The sequence below is a fragment of the Pempheris klunzingeri genome, chromosome 1, assembly GCF_042242105.1.
Source record: "Pempheris klunzingeri isolate RE-2024b chromosome 1, fPemKlu1.hap1, whole genome shotgun sequence".
NCBI lineage: Eukaryota > Metazoa > Chordata > Actinopteri > Acropomatiformes > Pempheridae > Pempheris > Pempheris klunzingeri.
In genome coordinates, this window is record NC_092012.1 from 14716582 (window position 1) to 14737234 (window position 20653).

At 41.6% G+C, this 20653-nt stretch overlaps 3 protein-coding genes across 3 annotated transcripts; 1 reads left to right on the forward strand and 2 right to left on the reverse strand.

The window, feature by feature from the left end:
* Positions 1–125: 125 nt before the first annotated feature.
* On the reverse strand, positions 126–5607 carry LOC139202532 (uncharacterized). The gene is made up of 4 exons (XM_070832054.1): positions 4987–5607; positions 4024–4180; positions 801–829; positions 126–212 (listed from the first exon to the last, which is right to left on the reverse strand). The coding sequence occupies exons 1-4, from the start codon at positions 5440–5442 to the stop codon at positions 126–128; spliced, it is 729 nt and encodes a 242-aa protein (XP_070688155.1). The 5' UTR covers positions 5443–5607.
* A 337-nt stretch (positions 5608–5944) lies between these two features.
* On the reverse strand, positions 5945–10409 carry LOC139202568 (inositol 1,4,5-triphosphate receptor associated 2). Its single transcript, XM_070832098.1, has 13 exons — positions 10391–10409; positions 10138–10257; positions 9870–10050; positions 9365–9423; positions 9219–9279; positions 8966–9124; positions 8111–8228; positions 7950–8000; positions 7784–7861; positions 7643–7699; positions 7492–7551; positions 6171–6302; positions 5945–6070 (listed from the first exon to the last, which is right to left on the reverse strand). The coding sequence occupies exons 1-13, from the start codon at positions 10407–10409 to the stop codon at positions 5945–5947; spliced, it is 1221 nt and encodes a 406-aa protein (XP_070688199.1).
* Positions 10410–11674: 1265 nt separating this feature from the next.
* On the forward strand, positions 11675–20182 carry ctr9 (CTR9 homolog, Paf1/RNA polymerase II complex component). The gene is made up of 23 exons (XM_070833832.1): positions 11675–11817; positions 12887–12985; positions 13129–13368; positions 13480–13597; positions 13681–13770; positions 14174–14430; positions 14520–14627; positions 14721–14957; positions 15093–15311; positions 15436–15619; positions 15710–15798; positions 15903–16088; positions 16749–16836; positions 16925–17073; positions 17165–17281; positions 17368–17513; positions 17625–17696; positions 18022–18157; positions 18323–18478; positions 18575–18717; positions 18801–18894; positions 18984–19096; positions 19191–20182. The coding sequence occupies exons 1-23, from the start codon at positions 11773–11775 to the stop codon at positions 19660–19662; spliced, it is 3558 nt and encodes a 1185-aa protein (XP_070689933.1). The 5' UTR covers positions 11675–11772; the 3' UTR covers positions 19663–20182.
* Positions 20183–20653: the final 471 nt, after the last annotated feature.

Consider the following 20653-nt stretch of genomic DNA (forward strand, 5'->3'; position numbering starts at 1 on the left):
TTAACATGAGCAGATAATGTGAAGTGCTACAGTGGAAACGGCTTATCAAAGGAGCAATTTGTGCAAAAAAGTCAGATGTTTTTTTCATATAATTCAACTCCAGTGAGGAGTTTCTTTCAGATTCTTCAGGTATTGGGGTTGTGTTGTTTTACCCAAAGCTGGCAGGGGAAGAAGTCTTCAGATCTTTTACGGAGGTAAAAGTACCAGTGCAACTATAGCAAATACAACAAGTTAAACATGTTCATGTGAGAAGCATTTTACTGCTCTTTCTGGTTGAGATAGGACTAGTTTGAACTTTTTTTACAGTAATTACAGTAAACCCTCCGAAGGTCACACAATAAACCTGCGGGGTTGTGAGATGTTAAATGTTTATATTATGCTTAGAAATGCTAAAGGGGATTTTTAATGTGTTACCCAGAAAATTGACTAGTAAATATAGTTGCCAGTTGAATGTAGCATTGTAGCGTTGATGTACTCTGCGTTGTACCATAGAAGTATAAAGCAGCATAAAATGGAAATACTCAAATAGAATACGCCAAAATCGCTCTTGAGTTATTGTATCATTGTTATTTTCCACCTCTGCCCAAACCACAACGACAAGTAAAGGTTGCACTTTGTCTTTAAATTGGTAAGCTGAACAGAAAGCGGTAATCAGTCTGATATTCTTTTAAGAAATAACATTTCCAGCAAGCCAGTTCAAAAAACATCAGTGACACACAAACGCACAACACATTACAACATGCCTCTACATGCAGAAATAACATTATATTTTACCACTGCGGGAAAGAACGGAGTCTTACCTTGCTGCAGCTGCCTTGTTCTGTGCCACCTGTTGGAGCCAGAGCACACACAGACAGTGAAAACATGTGATTTGCATTTAACAGGAAGGCATGTGCAATGCAAATGTCATGAGACGGATAAAAAAAGAAAAGACTGGGTCAGAGAGTGTGTGTGAGAGAGAAACCGAATGAGAAAACAAATGAAGAAGAAATAAATTGAGTTTTCTGTCCTGAGCGGCCAACGCTGGCAGCATGATATTCATCTGATTGGTGGAACTACTGTAACTCTTGTTTCAGGAAGTATCTCACCCCCCACTCCACCACTATAACTAGGGGCAACAATAACCTGGCAACCATGTTGAGTACATGAGGTGCTTGATCCGCTGGTTGAAAGCTGTTGGCCCAAGTAAAGGCTACTGTGTCGCCTGCTTGAGGTGCTCTCAGGAAAAGGCCGGTAATATTGTGATACCAAGCAAAGGGCTAAACACCAGTAATCCACAGATGCTTATGTAGAGTGCCAGTAGAGCTATAAAGCACTAAAGGTAATTGAAGAGGGAGGAACGATAAATGAGTCAGTAATATTCAAATATGAGAGGATATGAATAAAAAACTGCTTTTATGTTGCTTATTTGATGGTGCCACTTCCAACATTTTTGAGTCTGACAAAGCACAAATCAGACTCGAAAACTACTTGAGTAATGCAGCATTTTAGAGCCATTTTAATTCATGAATTAATACACAAATCACTGAGAAAAAAGTTGGAAAACTAGCTGAAGCAGTGTTTGAAGAGGTGAAGGTGATGAGGATGTACAACAGATGCTTGGAATGCGCTGGCAGCTGTGTTAACATCTTAATTTAACCTCATTTTCACTTCAAACACTGTCAGATACTTTTGTTTTTCTCTCCAGATCACAGTCTTTTTTTCTTCTTCTTTTTTTCTTGGAAGTGTTCAACTTGGCCTCCCAGTTCACATTCCAGCAAGAGTGATTTTAGTATTTCCACCTTTCTCCCATTTATAGATTCCCCATCAAAGAGCCCACTGTTTACAGCCACCACACACACAGAGCATTAGAGAGCTTTTCTAAATTATTTACATTCAGTCTCCAATGGATCTTTAATCATCACACAACCTGACCGTGTCTTGTTTTTAACAGCAATATAAAACCTAAAAACAGGTTTTATTCCTTTGTAATGTTACAGTGATATGCCTGAAGTTGATTTAATATCTCTAGATAAAGGAGGAATATAAAATAGTTTTAAAAGCCTTAATGGAGGCAGAGTACTGCAATGTACTCTAGATGGCATCAAAAATACAAAAACACTAGCAGGGGTACTGCAGCACTGATGGACATTTTAAAAACCGATTGTCAAATGCTATTGTATGTATCTGTTTTATAAAAGCAGCATCCTTAAATAATGTGATTTGATGTTGTTCTGTCTACTTCTTGTCTTGCTGATACTTTTAATGCATAACATTAACACATCAAGGGATGCAGATGAGGCCTTTAGATTACAATCACTTTGGTATTAATTAATACATGCTGTCCCTTGTAAATAAATAAAAAAGTAAAGCACAGTATACTGGAGACAACGCTAACATCTATCATCTACTGCACGAGGAAAGCTCCAAATGAGGTGAAACCTTCCTCACAATAACAATGACTGGAATGTATTACAACACCATCCACATCCCAAGTTTTAGGAACATCAGACTGGCAGCGCACATATTAACTTTTATGACAGCAATGTCCGACATATAATGCTTATTGTTCATCCTGCTGCAGCTTTTTGAGATCTGAATGCAGCTTCATTTGGTAAGCAAAAGAAAGACCACAAACATTAGACAGAAGGCTATAAAATAAACAAATAAATGGACATGGAGACGACTAATGTCTGTTCATTTAGAATATAATTTCCCTCTCTGAGGCTACCCACTCTCCTCTACATCCCAAACAATATAATTTGGACTTGACTGTTTCTCGGGGATGGAGAATTTAGACACATTTGCCATGACCTTTGGAGGAAATGTGACACTTCCTTTAGCCAAAAACATTTTTTTCACATGACTTCAGGAGCATAAGCAGATAAAGGATTTGATGCTGTACTCCACCTTTTTGTAGCTAGAAAAAAAAAATTCAATGTAGTAGTAAAATAGATCTTAGAAATGTTTAAAGGAATAGTTTGACGTTTTGAGTCATACGCTTAGCTTAGCATAAAGACTGGAAACAGATGGAAACTGCTAGCTTGGCTCTGTCTAAAGGCAACAAAATCCAGCAAATACCAGCACCTCGAAGGATCACATAACACATTATACCTCCTTCGTTTAATCTGTGTAGTCAGAGCATACAAAATTGTGGTTTTACAGGTGCGTGTGCTGGTATGTGCCAGACTATTTCTTGGAGCACTGAGTTCTTTGTATGGTTTTCGTATGATTTCCACAAAGAAAATATAATGTGTTAATTAGGGAACTTAAGAGGTGCTGATAGCTGGGGTTTTGAATGGTTTTTGTCTCGATGTCTCTAAGCTAAGATAAGCTAGCCAGCTGCTAGTTGTATCTTCACATTTCCTGTACAGACAGTGGCATCTGTCAATGACTCTTATCAAGAAAGTTAAAAGTTTTCTCAGACCGTTATAATAAAAGCGCTACAGGCTGTTGCGATTCCTTTATAGAAAATATTCTTTTGTTCACGTTTCATTTGTTCTGGTTCTGCTAAAACCCTCCTGTAATGCACCTAAAAGCCTGCACTGTGTACTTTGGGGGCCACAGATCTCAGATTTCTCTTTATATAAACCTTCTCAGAGCACTTCAGAACAATTCAGACGTAAATGTAAAATGGGCTGAACCACAGGCATTGAGAACAGGAACTAATATCTCAGAAGTTGTTGATTTAGCCCCACCGACTCAAAAGCTCTGACTAAGTATGAAAGTTATGTCAATTAAAAATGGGATGTAGCTAAAAATATTTGACAGTTACTGTGTCTACAAAAAAAAAGATTCTGACCCCCCCTAATTTCCCCCATGGGCCCCTTTGATGGATAGCAAACACTCCCTCGGAGCTCATTCTCTCTTCGTCCTCACTGTACCAGCTGTTGTGTGCAATGTAAATATCGGCTGTGCCTATTTTCAGACATCCTCAGGGATTGCCATTAGAAAAGGAAGTGGCTTTAATTCATCTGTGTCTCACAGTGTACCACATATGCATGATAACTCTGAGGCTGTACGTTTGTAATGCAGCCATCATACCATTCATGGGTAGCTGTGGAGGCTCACTGACTTCTGGGATTACAGGAGACGGGGGAGGACTCTCTGTTCTGTCTCCGTCTGCAGGCTGCACATTAGGCTCATCCGTAAAGCCTGTGCCGTCTGTTCCTGGATCAGCTGGCAGACTGGGGACTGGAGACTAACATGCAAGATGTTAAGAGAGGCGACAAATCAGTTTCATGTGTTCATCTATCTATCTATCTATCTATCTATTGTTATTGTTGGCAAAAAGTGTAAGAATATCTAAATTGATTAATTCTTTGCTGATTATGTTACACCACTATATACACGCACAAAATACACACACACACGTATGGCTCTTCAGTTTTGTAGAAGGACACAGACCCCATAAGTGGTCATAAGTGATTTTTTTGGATATTTCTCGAATGTCTTTGAGATACTGCAAAGTTTTACCTCTTCAGGCCAAGTGTTGCAAGTAGTTTACCGGATTACAGGCGAATAAGTTTGGGTACTTCTGCCTTTAAAGTTAACAGGTGATGTGACTTATGAAAGGATTTCATACACATGTTTTTAAGCTTCACTAAGACAATCTTAATCTTTGCTTGATGCCAAAAAAGGTTTGTTAGTAACATGTTAAGTGTGTATCATGCAGCTCAGAGATCACATTTCTGTATGTTAGTGTACTGTACTAATGTCATAACCTCCACCTTCACCACCAGCATGGTGTATTCTTTTGTTCCAGAAGGAGTATTATGAACTTTACATAACAAAATGAATCCCTAATTATGACAGCCATGGAAATAATATATTTGATTTCTAACTTATATGTTTTTATAATTTGCTTATGATTTTCTGCATTATATTATGTGGAAGATGTCTAGGAATATATTTTAGCAGAACAGCCATGATCCTAAAGCTTTAACCATTGTGACATTTTGAAATCAAGGCCATTGTAAAGTCAACAGTTTTTAAACTCAGACAAACCTGAGTTGGGGGTTCTTCTGTAATCTTGGCCTCCAGAGCGCTCAGCTGCTCATCAGTGTCGGCTGCTCGGTCCAAAGCCTCCTCCACCCTCTGAGTGATGCTCTCCATCCTCACTCTCACCTGGCTCACTCTCTGCTCGCTCTCCCTCACCAGCTCGGCGGTCTCCAGGGCGCTGTTGACCATCGCCTCCATCCTTCTGAGGGTTGCCAGAAGCCCACCTGCAGTCACCTGAAGCTGGGTTTGCTCCTGCTCTGAGGCAGCTCCACCTGTAATCTCAGTGGCCACTGCTGCATCCCTCTGATCCTTCACAACCTTCTCCACAGCTCTGTCTGGCTCTTCTCTCTCAGTGTTGGTTCCCTTGTCGATATAAAGAACCCCGCTGCTCTTTTTTTGCTCTGCGACACACTCCTGTGCAGATCGAAGAGAGGCTTGCAGGTGGCAGACCTGCTCCCTCATATCAGTGATCGTCTGCTGTGCTTTCTGGAGCTTTGCTTGTGTCTCAGAGAGCTCCTGGATCGACTGAGTTTCTTTTGTGCGGGACTTAGCCCCCTCTATGCTGCGGGCTTTCCACCAGTTCACCACAGCCACCTTCTTGGCCTCCTGGGTCTGAGTCTGGCTCCCAGTCTGACTCTGCTTTTGCTCCTTCTCCCAACCTCTCCAACGCTCCTCAACCTTCTCCCCTTTCTCCTCCCACACACACTTGTGCAGCTCCAGCTCCTGCAGCCTGAAACCACCACAGCTTTTATAAACATCTCCTTTACACAATGTTATGTCTGTAGTTAGCACGGGGCACTAAAACCGCACTTATCCCCGATAGAGCTTAACACACAGAAGACAGTAACTCCTATGGGTTGTGTAACGGGGATGCCCATAAATACACTGTCACAAGCAGATACCCCATTTATTAGCCGGGGGAAGATTCTCAGAACAGATACTAACATCAGCCACATCCAGTCTGTTACCATAACAGGAGATAGGGAGGTAAAAAACTCACATACACATTGACAAGCTGCTGCTTGATGCTTGCCTGTTGCTGCTGGCGGTGAGGAAAAGGCCTCTCCTGTGCCTCTACAGGAGCAGAGTCCTGTGTGTTAGAGAGGACACAAGAGAGACAGATTTCTACACAAACATGTCACTGCTTGTTGTAATGATCATCCTCTGTTGAGTGTCTAGTCTCTCCTCACCCTCTCAGGATACTTATTGTGCAGAAGATGAGCTATTTCTGCAGACTTGATCCTGTGAATGATACTCTGAATATCATCGCTCTGCGTGTGAATGGATGGGAGGGTTATGTCATCCAGAGCTCTGTGATGCTGCTGCAGACAAAGATGGTAGAGCCGTAATAGTCTACACGAAATCATGAAAAGATAACCTGTGGACAATGAGCAATTACTACCTGCTGCATATCCTGCATCTCACTCTGCAGAGAGCGGTGGTTTGGAGGATCTCGACTGAAGAGACTCTGCGGACTCATACAGTGTCTGTCATACCTGTCAGAAACCGGCATTAAAAATGGAGCTCGAACACTTTAAATAATTTGTGGATTCATACAGAATTTAAGTTAGTTAATCTAAGTTATTCTGTTACTCTAATGTTAATATAATGTCTATATTGTTTTCCTGCTCAATAGCTTGCAACTATTTTTCTTTTTCCAAAACGTTTTTCAAACATTCAACTTTCCTATGAAACTATGATAGCCTCTATTAAAGGTGCACTCCTACCCTAATGATGTCATCATCAAGGCAGTACTAACCTAATGACATCATGAGGTTAGTGCTGATTGTGCCTGACACTCACATGCGAGACATGCTCTTGAGTTGCAATATGGGAAATGTGGGATCCACTCTTTCTGGCGTTTATCCACACCAAAGACAAAAGTCAGGATATCTCTGCCTCTGCTGCTTTGATTTTGAATTTTTAAATCGGACTCTTGTTCATCCCCTAACTTTATTGTAAGTGTTATAAGTGCAATACTAACTTCTGGAGCAAGACCACTGCTCAATTTCATACTTTTTTACAAGTAGGTAAGATTAATGAATAAAGTACAATTTTACAGTTTTTGTTAATTAGTCCAAAGAAATGTAAATGGAAGACATTTAGAGTTAGAAATGTAGATTTACACATTTTCATTGCCATTTATTAACTTGGCAGACGCTTTTATCCAAAGCCACGTGCAAATGAGATACAATTCAAACCACAGAGTTTATTTATCAAAACTACCTCAAAAGGACTTGGTGTGAATGTTCCTGTAACCTCGTCAGCTCTGACTGCAGACCCTGCAACAGCAGAACAGACTTCATGTGTTGAATAATAGTGCAAACGTACATTTAAAACCTTTTAATAAAATCTAAACATATATCAGCTTTGACATACAACTAATGGTCGGTTCTCTTGAAACATATGAAATTATGAGGCTGTGATTTTGCTAATATTTTTCAATCACTTTGATGAACTTATTAGTGTTACCACATTGTATTTGCAATTGGTTTCTTTACATGGTGATACCTCAATCATGTTGTGATTCTCCGCATGCGAGTTCTTCATCTTATCCATCACAATGTCTCTCTACATGGGAACATTTGCAAGTGAAGATCAGAGACGAAACAAAAATGTGAACTGACAAGTTTTTATGATGACAATGCCCAGACAGACCAACCTTAGAGATTTCTCTGTCTCTCAGCGTCAACATAACCAGGGTTTCCTCGAGTTCAGCCTGTAAACATTTGGATGTTTAACTCTCATAACAAACTCATAACATGGAGACGCACACACGAGTGTTTCAGTGATCTGTTCCTACCCTCAACTCAGCATTGACCTTCCTCAGTTTGTTGATGCTATCTTCAGAGCATGTCCTTTCAAAGGTCAGTTTTTCATTCTGTGTGAACACAAGGAACATTTTGTTACATAAAAAGAATATCAAATTTAGTGCACATATTTGGATTTCCATTTGAGATGCACATTACCTTGTCTTCCAGCCTCCTAATGTGAACCTTCAGGCATTCAACCTCATTGCTCTAAAGACGAAAAACATTTACATGCAAAGAGTTAAAAAAAATCATAAGCCATAAAAAAAAATCAATCAGGAAGGTAGCATTACTGGGAGACCGTTGAGTGTGTGATGTACCATTTTGGTGCAGCTGCTCTGGGAGCGACTGGCTCTCTCCTGGGCATCTTTAAACGCCCGACGGGTCTCCTCTAGTTCTTCTGTCAGGGATCTGGTTCTCACCGCTGACCGCTGAGCACTGTACACACCAAAAACAAAAATTTTGGTCTGGTTCCAAAGCATAATATTGTTTGATAGATGCATGAGTCACTCCATGAATTAATGTAATGTTGCTAATAAAAGAAAAATAAAATAAACAAATACAGTAACATAGAATATGATAAATTACTCCAGTACAAACCCTAAAGGTCCATTTGCTAAATTTGCAGTGACACAGGTCCTGAAAAGATGAATTAAGTGACTGATATTTCAGTTGTTAGAATTTCAGGACCTTGTACACAATACATGCTTCTGTATAAAAAGGACCCGTATGTAACATTTAGTGTCACGTAGACGTGAGACTGCAAATTGCAACCAGCTGAATACCCCTTGCGTTGGCCGAAAGATTCATGCTCCCCTACTTTTTCTAAGTCCCACACAGTGACCCGTTAATGTGGGGTGTGACACTTTCATCGTGTCTTTAAACTCAGGCACAAAAGGTGTGCTGACCAGGCAGAGACTCTGAAGTATTCATTGGAGTGTTTGTATAACTTGTTCACTACAGTTGAAGTAGAAAATGCTGTTTTGATTGATATTACAATTATTCTGCTGAAGTTTTATGCTTCTTACTTCTGACAACATTGTTGAAAATGGGCCTGTTTGGTGTCATATTGGTGTTTCTTCTATAAATGTTATAATGACGTGCTTTTGTGAGGACTTGTAATTACAGTGTAACCTTAAATAACATGACTGGAGGTGAATGAGGAAGACCTTCACCTGGCCAGCTTTGCTCGCAGATCAGTGATCTCCAGAGTGAGCTGCAGGTTTATGTCCTCACACTGAGCCACCGCCCTCAACAGGCCGCTGTTCTGCTCACTCAGCTTGCGGTGAGCTTGCTTCAGCTCGGCCACGGTGCCTAATAGGTCTTTTCCATCACTGAAGCCAAACAAACAGTTAGTGGTGAAGTATGACAACACGTTGATTAAAGAAGTTGAACACTTGCAGTGATTAAAGGAGTGAAATAACTGACCAGGAACACTGGTGGCTCTCTGAGGAAGCAGCTTTGCTTTGAGAACTGGAGAAATCCAGCCCTGAAGGACAATCAGGTTGAGTGAAATACTGTCTTATGTGCTTGAGACATTTCTCTGAGGTCTGAACAAAACAGCGACAGCCTACCGTTTGAAGGCACTTTAGGAGAGTCTGGCCAAGACACATGACTGCCATCCACATCAGTGCTGAAACACAGGAGGAGTCAATACTTCCCACAGCTCATGCTGATTAATAAAAGATTTATCCAATAATAAAAAATTATTATCATAATAACCTAAATGGATGTGATTTATGAAAGAAATGACACCAATATCAAATATAGACTAGACTTGAGACCAATATTGCACATTGATATCCAGCTGAGAAGATTAGCTGTTAGAAAGTCATCTTTACAAACTGACGCCTTTTTTCTTTAAGAGACGTGTTCATTGAATTTCACAACATCACATAGTTTTATATGATTCTTGTGACACTCAGATGCTTCTGGATTTGCTGATGTTCAATCATATTTAGATGACTACTGTCAATCAATGTGAAAGTGATTAATTAATATGAAGGTAGTGACTAAGTCAAGGTTAAAACTCCTGATTATGAACTCTAACCCCACATGATGTCTAGTTTTTTGACTCACCTGTCCTGGTTGCACTGTGCGATCCACTCCCTCATGGTGGAGTGGAAAGTCTCTCTGCTCACATGAGGGTTCTGACCATCTGGATCGAGCAGACGTCGCAGGGAAGCCAGTCTGTCCTGCTCCGGACTGTCGGCCGCCATGGTCTGCAAGTACTGTATGATCGTGGAGGCCGACACCTCTCCTGAAGACGAGCGAGACGCAGGAACAATGATTCACAGTTCCCATCATTACCTTGATCTTTTGATTTGTTTGACAGAAGCCTGAGTACCTGTGTTGGACGTATTACATGCACTATACATGATGTCAAGGAGTTCATGCTCAGAGAACCCACTAGTGTCTTTATTGTCCTCAAGCACTTCCCTCGTCCCACAGCCGGGTGACTCCCACACTGAACATGCACAGATGGGCAAAAGTTGGCATTGATTCATGCACAGGAAGTAAAACATGTAAAAAAAAAAAATAATAATAATATATATTTGCTTTATACCTTTATAAAAGCACAAAGTCACTTCAACACTTACCATCATTGCCGTCAGACATTGTGATTGTTTTTCTTGAATCCTGCTGTCACATTCCTACATGACCTGATAGTTGAATAAACATTAAATGCAACATCACCAAAATTCAAATTAGAAATACAAATAAAAGTTGAACCATAGATTGAAATCAATGAATATTTAAGATGTAAAGCAAAATATGCATGATTTTAATAACTCCTCTCCATATCTGGCTGCTAATCTAATGCTTACATGTATGCAGTTTGATCTAATCAGAGGGCTTAATATTATAGTTTTCTTATTGTTATCCTACACTGTGGTAGAAAATGTGAGGTTAATTGACAACAATACATTTCAAGGTGGAGCACAAAACAGCTAAACCAAATATCACTAAAACCAAGTCTCCACTATTAAAAAATACATTTGCATGTTTTAAATAAACAGGAACAACAGTGCTCCATTAAATATGGTGCACAATGAGATTATAGGGTACTTTTTTTGTCTCATGGTTAAACAATCATTAAATAGCATTTTAAAAAGAGAAATGAGTCATAAAAATTTAATTCTTAAGTCTCAGTCCGGGCAAGTTCCTCTGTAAAGAAAAATACGATTGTCAAACCTTAATTTAGGAGCTTTTCATTTTCATTATTATTTTTCCAGCCTTCCAGTGATCCACTGTGATATCAGCACAAGAAGTCTTCAAGATGCTCTTGTGCCTGTTTTCTCTGCTTCACATCAAAACCAGCTGACATCTCCCAGGCCCCTCTCCCACCCCTCCTCCCCCATCAACACCCACCTCACCCTGCTCCAGTTAAAACGCTGCCCTGCAGAGGTCTGTCACAATGGTGCAGTCAATGGGTTTCAATTTAAATTCACCAGTTTAACATATCAAATACGAAGTCTGCCAAGCATTTCCTCTACAAACTGATCTCCAGCAAATGTAAATGTCAAAGGAGTACATTTCCTTTGCTGGTCAGTTTCCAGCAACGGAAATAAAAATTAAAAACCACCACAGGTGCTACTGAAACTGGCGGTTCTTTGAATATTCTTCAACTTTCATCTACATGTTTAATTTTGTTTGTAAGCACACTGATACCAAATCTCATTTAGCTTAAAGAAACACACCCAACCTATTCCTAGATACGCAAAAGACACATTTTCGTGAGAATATTTAGTTTGTTACCGCCATTATCATTGTTAACAACCGTGTTTTCACTTAAGAACATCGTGAGACCACAGACGGAACGCTTCCGGGATCCCCAGTGATCTGGCCGGACACATTTCCAGTTGCACCGTCCGTGTGTTTGTTTCCTATCGGAAGCATGAAGTAGCTACCAACAGACAACGGGCTGGAGATTTTCTACTTTTTATAAATTTAGCTTCAAGCGGATTTTTCCTCCGTCAAGATGTCTCGGGGCTCTATCGAGATCCCTTTACGGGACACAGATGAGGTAAAAGTCGCCTAATGTGTAAACTTGGTTCATTTATTGTGGCGCTTTGGCTAAGTGATCCTCGCTGTGCTGCTAGCCGTGTATGCTAATCCAAGCTAGCATTAGCGAATGAAACGTAAACTCCAGTAAAGGTAACTGAGCATCGAGCACAGAGTTACTCAAGTTCGCAAATATTATTGCTGTGTGAAGAAACATGATGCTGAAGTCAGTGGGTCAGATATTGTGGTGTTTTCTGTCATGAAGCAGTCCACATTGAATCCAGCTGTTACAGAGATCCTTTCTAATTTAAAGCATCTTGGTGACATTAGATGCCATAACTTATCATATCTGTGGTATTTTACTCTACATCACTTACGATTTACTTTCTACTGCACCGCTATAGATTTATTTTAAGCTATGAAAGAATCAAAAGAATTGGAAGATTCATAATAACAGTGTGTGGATAAAACTCTGTCAGAGTAAACGTAATGTTGTATTGTGATGGTGAGCACACAGCTACCAGGCCTTTTTAGTTTGTGATACATTAGTGAAGTTTATACCCTATTAATAAAACAACACAGCAACAAAAAGCAACATATTAGAAACATCTCTCAGCACAACACAATACCAACAATATAATTTCACAGCAACACAGTCAAAAATTGGGCATTGTAACTTTTATTGATGCAGGATTTATTGAAGCAGGGCTGTTGTATTAGACTGCATAGTTCAAGTGAAGTGTACTTAATTAACTGACAAGTGAGCGTATTGTGTGATATGATATCCTTTCTGTCGAATCAATGCATAAACAGCCGATGGTTTAAAATACATCAACATCAATGTCAGTTTTGGCTTCTCGGTTGAACTGAATACCTTTATAAAACAAGGTAATTCATTGTGATGATGTGAAAGTCATGTAAAAGTCTATTAATCATGCACATTCATTCGCACCAACACCTGCAATCACCTAATGTACTTAGAGAGTACAGTATAAATGATATTGGAAAAACGTTGATGATTGCCAAATTGATATTGTCTCACAGTCTGCTGATGTTGATGCTTAATGGCTTGAATAAATTGTATCTTGCAGGTTATTGAGCTTGACTTTGACCAGCTGCCAGAGGGAGATGAGGTCATCAGTATCCTGAAGCAGGAACATACACAGCTGCACATATGGATCGCTTTGGCGGTGAGTCAATGGAGCTGCCACAGACAGCGGCGACACTTATTGTCATAAAGCAGAATGTTATCGTGATGAATGATGTGAACACAGTCCAGATGTCAAACATAGTTACATTTAGTTGTAAAACCTTGCACTCTTGTCTCTTTCAGTTGGAGTACTACAAGCAAGGCAAAACAGAGGACTTTGTCAAGCTTTTAGAGGCAGCCCGTATCGATGGAAACCTGGACTACAGAGACCACGAGAAGGACCAGATGACCTGCCTGGACACATTGGCGGCTTACTATGTTCAGCAGGCGCGTAAAGAGAAAAACAAAGATGCCAAGAAAGAGCTCATCACGCAGGCCACGCTGCTCTACACAATGGCGGACAAGATCATCATGTATGATCAGGTAAGAAAAAAAGTCTGTCAGAACAGGTGATGGTGAGAGAAAAGTGCTATGGCTCCTGTAATGCTGCATTATAAGTATAAATAAAATCTAATATGGTGTTGGCTCACACAGAACCATTTGTTGGGACGAGCCTGTTTCTGCCTGCTGGAAGGAGACAAGATGGACCAGGCTGATGCTCAGTTTCACTTTGTCCTCAATCAGTCCACCAACAACATCCCTGCTTTGCTTGGCAAGATGAATATAAAATTAAGTTATTAATAATGAGCCCTGTTATGGATTGACTGAAATAATGACACCGTCCTTGTTCAACAGGTAAGGCCTGCATCTCCTTCAATAAAAAGGACTACAGAGGAGCGCTGGCATATTACAAAAAGGCTCTACGTACAAACCCCGGCTGTCCAGGTAAACACATGACCACGACTACTACTATGAGTCTGGACAATACAAAATATCAATATTTGTGTTTAAAAACATCTGGTGATGATATATCTGCCAATAGTTTTTTTAACATAAACAAATGAAATAAACTTCTTGAAAGATCTTTAAAATTTAAGTTATAATGAGTTATAAAATGCAGAAAGTACTGAGGTGTGATACATTTGAGCCATAACCTTGATGATCAAACAGGAGACTAAATGAAAATTGACAGAAGGTTACTGTAAAGAACTAAAAATACAAATACAAAACCTCGACCGTAATGAAATGAATAAAGGGGAAAAAATACAGTCAGACTAGTTTTCACTATCATGCGTTACAGATCACATCCTCATCAATCCTCTTGTCTTGTTTTTGTGTCTCTGTCCAGCTGAGGTAAGGCTGGGGATGGGTCACTGTTTTGTCAAGCTCAACAAACTGGAGAAGGCTCGTTTGGCTTTTGGTCGAGCCCTAGAGCTTAACTCGAAGTGCGTGGGAGCTCTCGTTGGTTTGGCGGTTTTAGAGCTCAACAACAAGGAAGCGGATTCCATCAAGAACGGAGTGCAGCTCCTGTCGCGGGCCTACACCATCGACCCCAGCAACCCCATGGTGCTCAACCACCTCGCCAACCACTTCTTCTTCAAAAAGGTATCCTGGTTGTCACGGAAAAACTGGCACATTTCTAAACCAGAATGTCATTTAACCATTATTCACACCTGTGTGTTTTTCTCTATCAGGATTACAGCAAAGTGCAGCATCTGGCCCTCCATGCGTTCCATAACACAGAGGTCGAGGCCATGCAGGCTGAGAGCTGCTACCAGTTAGCTCGTTCATTTCATGTGCAGGTAAGATCCAGACTGATCCTGAGGCAGCTTACTGTTTGCCCGCTGTGCTATCACTTTACGTCTCTGATCTCTCTATCCTCTTTTTCTCCTCAGGAGGACTACGACCAAGCATTTCAGTATTACTATCAGGCCACTCAGTTTGCCTCCTCTACCTTCGTGCTGCCCTTCTTTGGCCTGGGACAGATGTATGTGTATCGAAGGGACAAGGAGAACGCGGCACAGTGCTTCGAAAAGGTTTTAAAGGCCTACCCCAACAACTATGAAACTATGAAAATTCTCGGGTCTCTCTACGCGACATCGGACGATCAGGAAAAGAGAGACATTGCCAAAGTACGTATCTGTACATATTTCATTTTCCACAGTTGTAATCACATGGCTCAGTAAGACGCTTGCTGATCTGACAACATTGGTATCTCAATAACGTGTCTGGAATTAGCTGAAATACCTCTGTCTTTGTTTGCCCAGGGTCATTTAAAGAAGGTGACGGAGCAGTACCCAGATGATGTGGAGGCATGGATCGAGTTGGCACAGATCCTGGAGCAAACTGACATTCAAGGAGCGCTGTCCGCGTACGGCACAGCCACCCGCATCCTGCAGGAGAAGGTGCAGGCAGACGTTCCCCCTGAGATCCTCAACAACCTGGGGGCTCTTCACTTCAGACTGGGGAACCTCGGGGAGGCAAAGGTAGCCAATAGTATGCAGTGCAGCTTTTTAAAAGTTTTTTTTTTTTTCCATGATCATGAAGTGTGAGGTACACTATATTTAGCATAAACAACAGTGGTATTTCAAGAGGTCTTCTCTCCGACAGAAATACTTCCTTGCATCCCTCGACCGAGCCAAAGCTGAAGGAGAGCATGACGAGCATTACTATAACGCCATTTCTGTCACCACCTCCTACAATCTGGCCCGCCTGTACGAGGCAATGTGTGAATTCCACGAAGCTGAGAAACTCTACAAAAACATCCTGAGAGAGCACCCTAACTACGTGGACTGTAAGCATATAGTATTATACAGTAGAAAGTGGGAGCAATAAGAAAAACGCTTGTACTCTGTGACGAATCGCTTGAATTTTTGGCCTGCAGGTTATTTGCGTCTTGGAGCGATGGCTCGCGACAAAGGAAATTTCTACGAAGCTTCTGACTGGTTCAAAGAGGCCTTGCAGATTAACCAGGTACTTTGCCGCCTGTCGTTGTGCAAACATTATAAGATCAGAATTCAATAAAATCCGGTAAACTCTGCAAAATTATCTGATCTATCATCGTCTGTTTGGTGCAGGATCATCCAGATGCCTGGTCCCTGATAGGGAACCTTCACTTGGCAAAACAGGAATGGGGTCCGGGTCAAAAGAAGTTTGAGCGAATTCTGAAGCAGCCGTCCACACAGAATGACACCTACTCCATGCTGGCTTTGGGCAACGTGTGGCTGCAGACTCTGCACCAGCCCACCAGAGATCGGGAAAAGGTACAGACAGATGTTTTTTGTTTTTTTTATTTGTTTGAATTAACTGAAAACACAGTAGTTCACTTTTAATGCTTTTGCTAAATAATGGCAGAGACTCCCCCAGGCAACTACAATCTGTTGAGTAAAATGTGTGTCCAGTTGGTGATCATTAACCTAACTTCAGCCTGGGGTCGGTTTCTCACAGACAAACGTGGCCGTAGCTTAGAGTAAACTAATAATAAGACTTTAGATAGAAGGTTACCATGGAAACATTGTGAGTTAGCTTGGGGAAAGGGTGGCTAACTTTTTAGGCTTGAAATAAGCTAGCTGTCATGTTTTTCAACATTTTCTTTTTTTTCATGAAACTAATCTAAGAAAAGCAAAATGAGTCAATGAGTCAGACAGACATTAAAGCCCCTCATCTCATCATCAATGTACTGGATGATGTTCCAAACAGTCTCTTTTCTGGGATGTAGCGCTTGTTTTCCCTGAAGTTTATTTGGCCTAATATAATGTTTGTCTGATTTTAGTAGGGGCACTCTGTATTTCATACAGCAGTTATCCATGATAAAACGCAGTGGGATTCCTGAATTGACATGGTTTTTCTTGTGTGTGTGTGTGTGTGTGTAAAGGGAAATAAAAGATCACCCAAATGGAATAATAGTGTTTTTGTCTTGACAGGAAAAGAGACACCAGGATCGAGCCCTGGCGATTTACAAACAAGTCCTGCGAAACGACGCCAAGAACCTCTACGCTGCCAATGGCATCGGTCTGTTGAGCTCCATTCTGTCATATATTCATGTAATTCGTTCCACTGTGTATGTATGACGCATTAAACTTTTCCGTCTTGTGTCCAGGTGCCGTCCTGGCCCATAAGGGCTATTTCAGAGAGGCTCGTGACGTGTTTGCGCAGGTGAGGGAGGCCACAGCAGACATCAGTGACGTCTGGCTAAATCTGGCTCACATCTACGTCGAACAGAAGCAGTACATCAGCGCTGTGCAGATGGTGAGGCCCTCACTGGTGATGAGCTCTTAAAAATCACTGTCGTTGTTCATATGTTGTTTTTTACATTGCATTTTTTAATTCTGCTCCACAGTATGAGAATTGCCTGAAGAAATTTTACAAATATCAGAACACAGAGGTGCTCTTGTACCTCGCTAGAGCGCTCTTCAAATGTGGGAAACTCCAAGAGTGCAAGCAGATGCTGCTGAAGGTAACATAAAAAAAATTCAAGGTTTTAATTGTGTGGTACAATATGAGTGGAGTCCATCTTTGTCTTACTGATATGTTTCCAAAAAGGCCCGTCACGTGGCGCCCAGCGACACGGTGCTGATGTTCAATGTGGCCCTGGTGCTTCAGCGACTGGCCACTCTCGTATTGAAAGATGAGAAGAGCAACTTGAAGGCTGTACTCAGCGCTGTCAAAGAGCTCGAGCTGGCTCACAGGTATCAGACTTGTTGTATGTCTCTTCCTTCTCCCAATCTGATCCTCTGGCTGTTATGTGCCTAATCCTGCAACTTTATCTCCTCCTCCTCCTCCTCCTCCACCCCCCACAGGTATTTCAGCTACCTCAGCAAAGCCGGAGACAAGATGAGGTTTGACCTCGCTCTTGCCGCTTCTGAGGCCAGGTCAGTCTGACTTAATTTCCATCACAGGTTAATTAATACGAGCCGAAGGGTAAAGAAATTAAGAAAACTAACTAACTAACTGCATGTATTTTATTTTTTTTATTTCTTACTACAAATGCAGTTGTTTAACCTACATATGTCTTTTTTTTTTGCGAGAAACTTATACATTGACTCTCAAAAAAAAAAAGTAGTTTTTTTTTTTTTTAAGCTGACAGGATTCTGTTCCATTTAATCACAGTGCTTTACATGGGGTTTGTGCTGGAGTTGTACTCTTTAGTGCAGGTTGTAACATCACTGTGGGTGTGGGTGTTTTGGGGGATTGCAGGCAGTGCTCTGACTTGCTGAGTCAGGCTCAATACCATGTGGCGAGAGCCAGGAAGCAGGACGAAGAGGAGAAGGAGCTTCGGGCCAAACAAGAACAGGAGAGGGACCTGCTGCGTCAGCAGATGATGAAAGAACAGGTACTTCTGGTGCTACCATCCTAAAAGTGTTACAATTGCTAGTAAATCATCGTGAGTAGGGTTGATTTTTTTGTTTTTGCTTGACATCAGATTTTGATTCACTTTTGGGCTACAATAAAGTGCTCCTCATTAATTGGTCGGCTTGTCACCCTCAAAACTTGTTAGGAGGAAAAGCGGAGCAGAGAGGTGGAAGAACAGAAGAAGCTCCTGGAGCAAAGAGCTCTGTACGTGGAAAAGACCAAAAACCTGCTCACCTTCGCAGAGGGAGCAAAGGAAATGGCAAAAGAAAAGAAGAAGGGAGGCGGCGGTGGTGGAGGACGCGTGAGTGTTAGCAATAATTGCAACTCATCAGCTGACTCTAACTTACACTGAATGCAGCATAGACAACATATCTCTCTTTTTTTTTAAATCTCCAAGCGTAAGAAAGGAGGTGACATGGATGAGTTTGTCAATGATGACTCAGATGAGGACCTGCCATTGAAGAAAAAGAAGAGGAGAAAGGGCGGCAGTGGCAGCGAGCAGGAGGAGGGCGAGGAGAAACCACGCAAGAAGAGAAGGAGGTGAGTCCGCTGCACTGTAGTCTGTTTTGACAACTGACAAAGACACATGAGATACTCAGAGCCAACTTTGTCTCACATTTCAGACCTGCTAAAGGAGGGGATGACAGCGATGATGAGGAAGGAACATCACGTCCCAAAAAGCAGCGTAAACCCAAAGAGCGCAAGAGGATCGAAAGGGTCTGCTCCAGTTTCCTTTGTTTCGGGTGATGTTCTCTGTCCTTTTTTCAGGCCTAACTTGTATAAATGTGTTGTTTCTCTCATTTTAGCCCCAGCCTGAGCGCCTGCCACCGTCTCTCAAAGGAAAGATCAAGTCTAAGGCCATCATCTCTTCCTCTGAGTCCTCTTCAGATGAGGACGGACTGAAAATAGCCGAAGACAGGTACATGCATCAACTTTTAAAGTGAGACTTTGCACTGAAACAAGTGCTGAGAGCATTAATTGGACAACTGATGGGTGCTCTTTCTCCCATACAGACACCAAAGAGACAGCGGTTCAGGATCTGACGAGGACGGCGGCCACAGAAAGCGCATTGCGTCTGACAGTGAGTCAGATGGAGGTAGGAACCGCTCTGGCAGCGAGGCCGGCAGCCCTCGGCGCTCCGCAGTCTCAGAGGACGACGACTCCGGCAGCGACCGTCCAGTGAAGAAGAGGAGGGTGCAGCGACAGTCCGACTCCGAGCAGTCGGACAACGACAGCAAGAGGAGCCGGTCAGGATCAGACGACGACTCCCGGCCCGGATCGCCCGTCGCAGCATCTGACCGAGGATCAGACAGGGGATCTGAAGCGGGTTCAGACAACGAGGGCTCCCCTCGCCGCTCCGACAACGGCTCCCCTCGCCACTCCGACAACGGCTCCCCTCGCCGCTCCGACAACGGCTCCCCTCGCCACTCTGACAACGGCTCCGAACCTGAACGCTCCAACAACGAGGATGACGACAGCGATTAAATCCTCCTCACAGACTTGTCCCATGTAACGCTGAGAAAACTCTCCACATCTGCATTTTTATTTTCTATTAAAAGCAGGGATTTCTGTCCGTCTAATACTGCAGAATTAGCCTAGGAAAGTGTAGTGTTTATTTTTCTGGCACAGCATTATGTATTCCTCACAACTTACTGGAAATGTCTGTTCGCTGATGCTGTGTTTTGTTAAAGACGTTTTGTTAAAGACAGATCAAATAGTTTGAAGTGAACTAAAAGGCGTCAACATCTATTTTCTATCCCCAATGGTCAGATGAGACACTGGCCCAGTAATGGTTAGATGCTACAAGTGTCAAATAAAAAGAGAATCAAGAATTGTGAATTATGATGTGGATTGTTATATTCTGCTCCTGTATAGTACTAACAGGGAGGTCAAATACTGGCAATTTTGTGATAATTGCTAGTACCATAATTTTTCCTTCGTGTCCATTCTTATAACTTTTGTGAAATGTCAAGAAGCTGGAAATTAAAAGGGGAAAAAATTATAAGATGTGGATGTGTTGTTCCACTACAGGGAGAACTTAAATCAGTGTCTTTCATTATATTTTGATAGTCTTGACTTAACTGCACACAACCTGAAAGTTCATTCAATGTATTGATTTCCATCTGCAGCTAATTGAAAATCATCACAATTAGCTCTTAAAACACATTTGCATCCCTCCACATAACAGCCTTATGAGTTCCATTCAAAAATACAATCACTTTAATAACAAACCGTAAAGATATTTTCCTACTAACCCAGAACTTTAAAATTAGCATCTAGTTACTGTACTCTCACGGTGTTAAGCAGCAGTAGATCATGTCTGTCGTGTCCCACGTTTTAAATGAGCACCTCTCCACGTACTTGGAGCCAATCAGCTGTCTTAATCAACACAACCTAAAATTAGGACTATCAAGTGCTGTACAAATGTTTCTACATTTCAGAACTGTGCCATCTTGTAAGATGTCATCTTATCTGT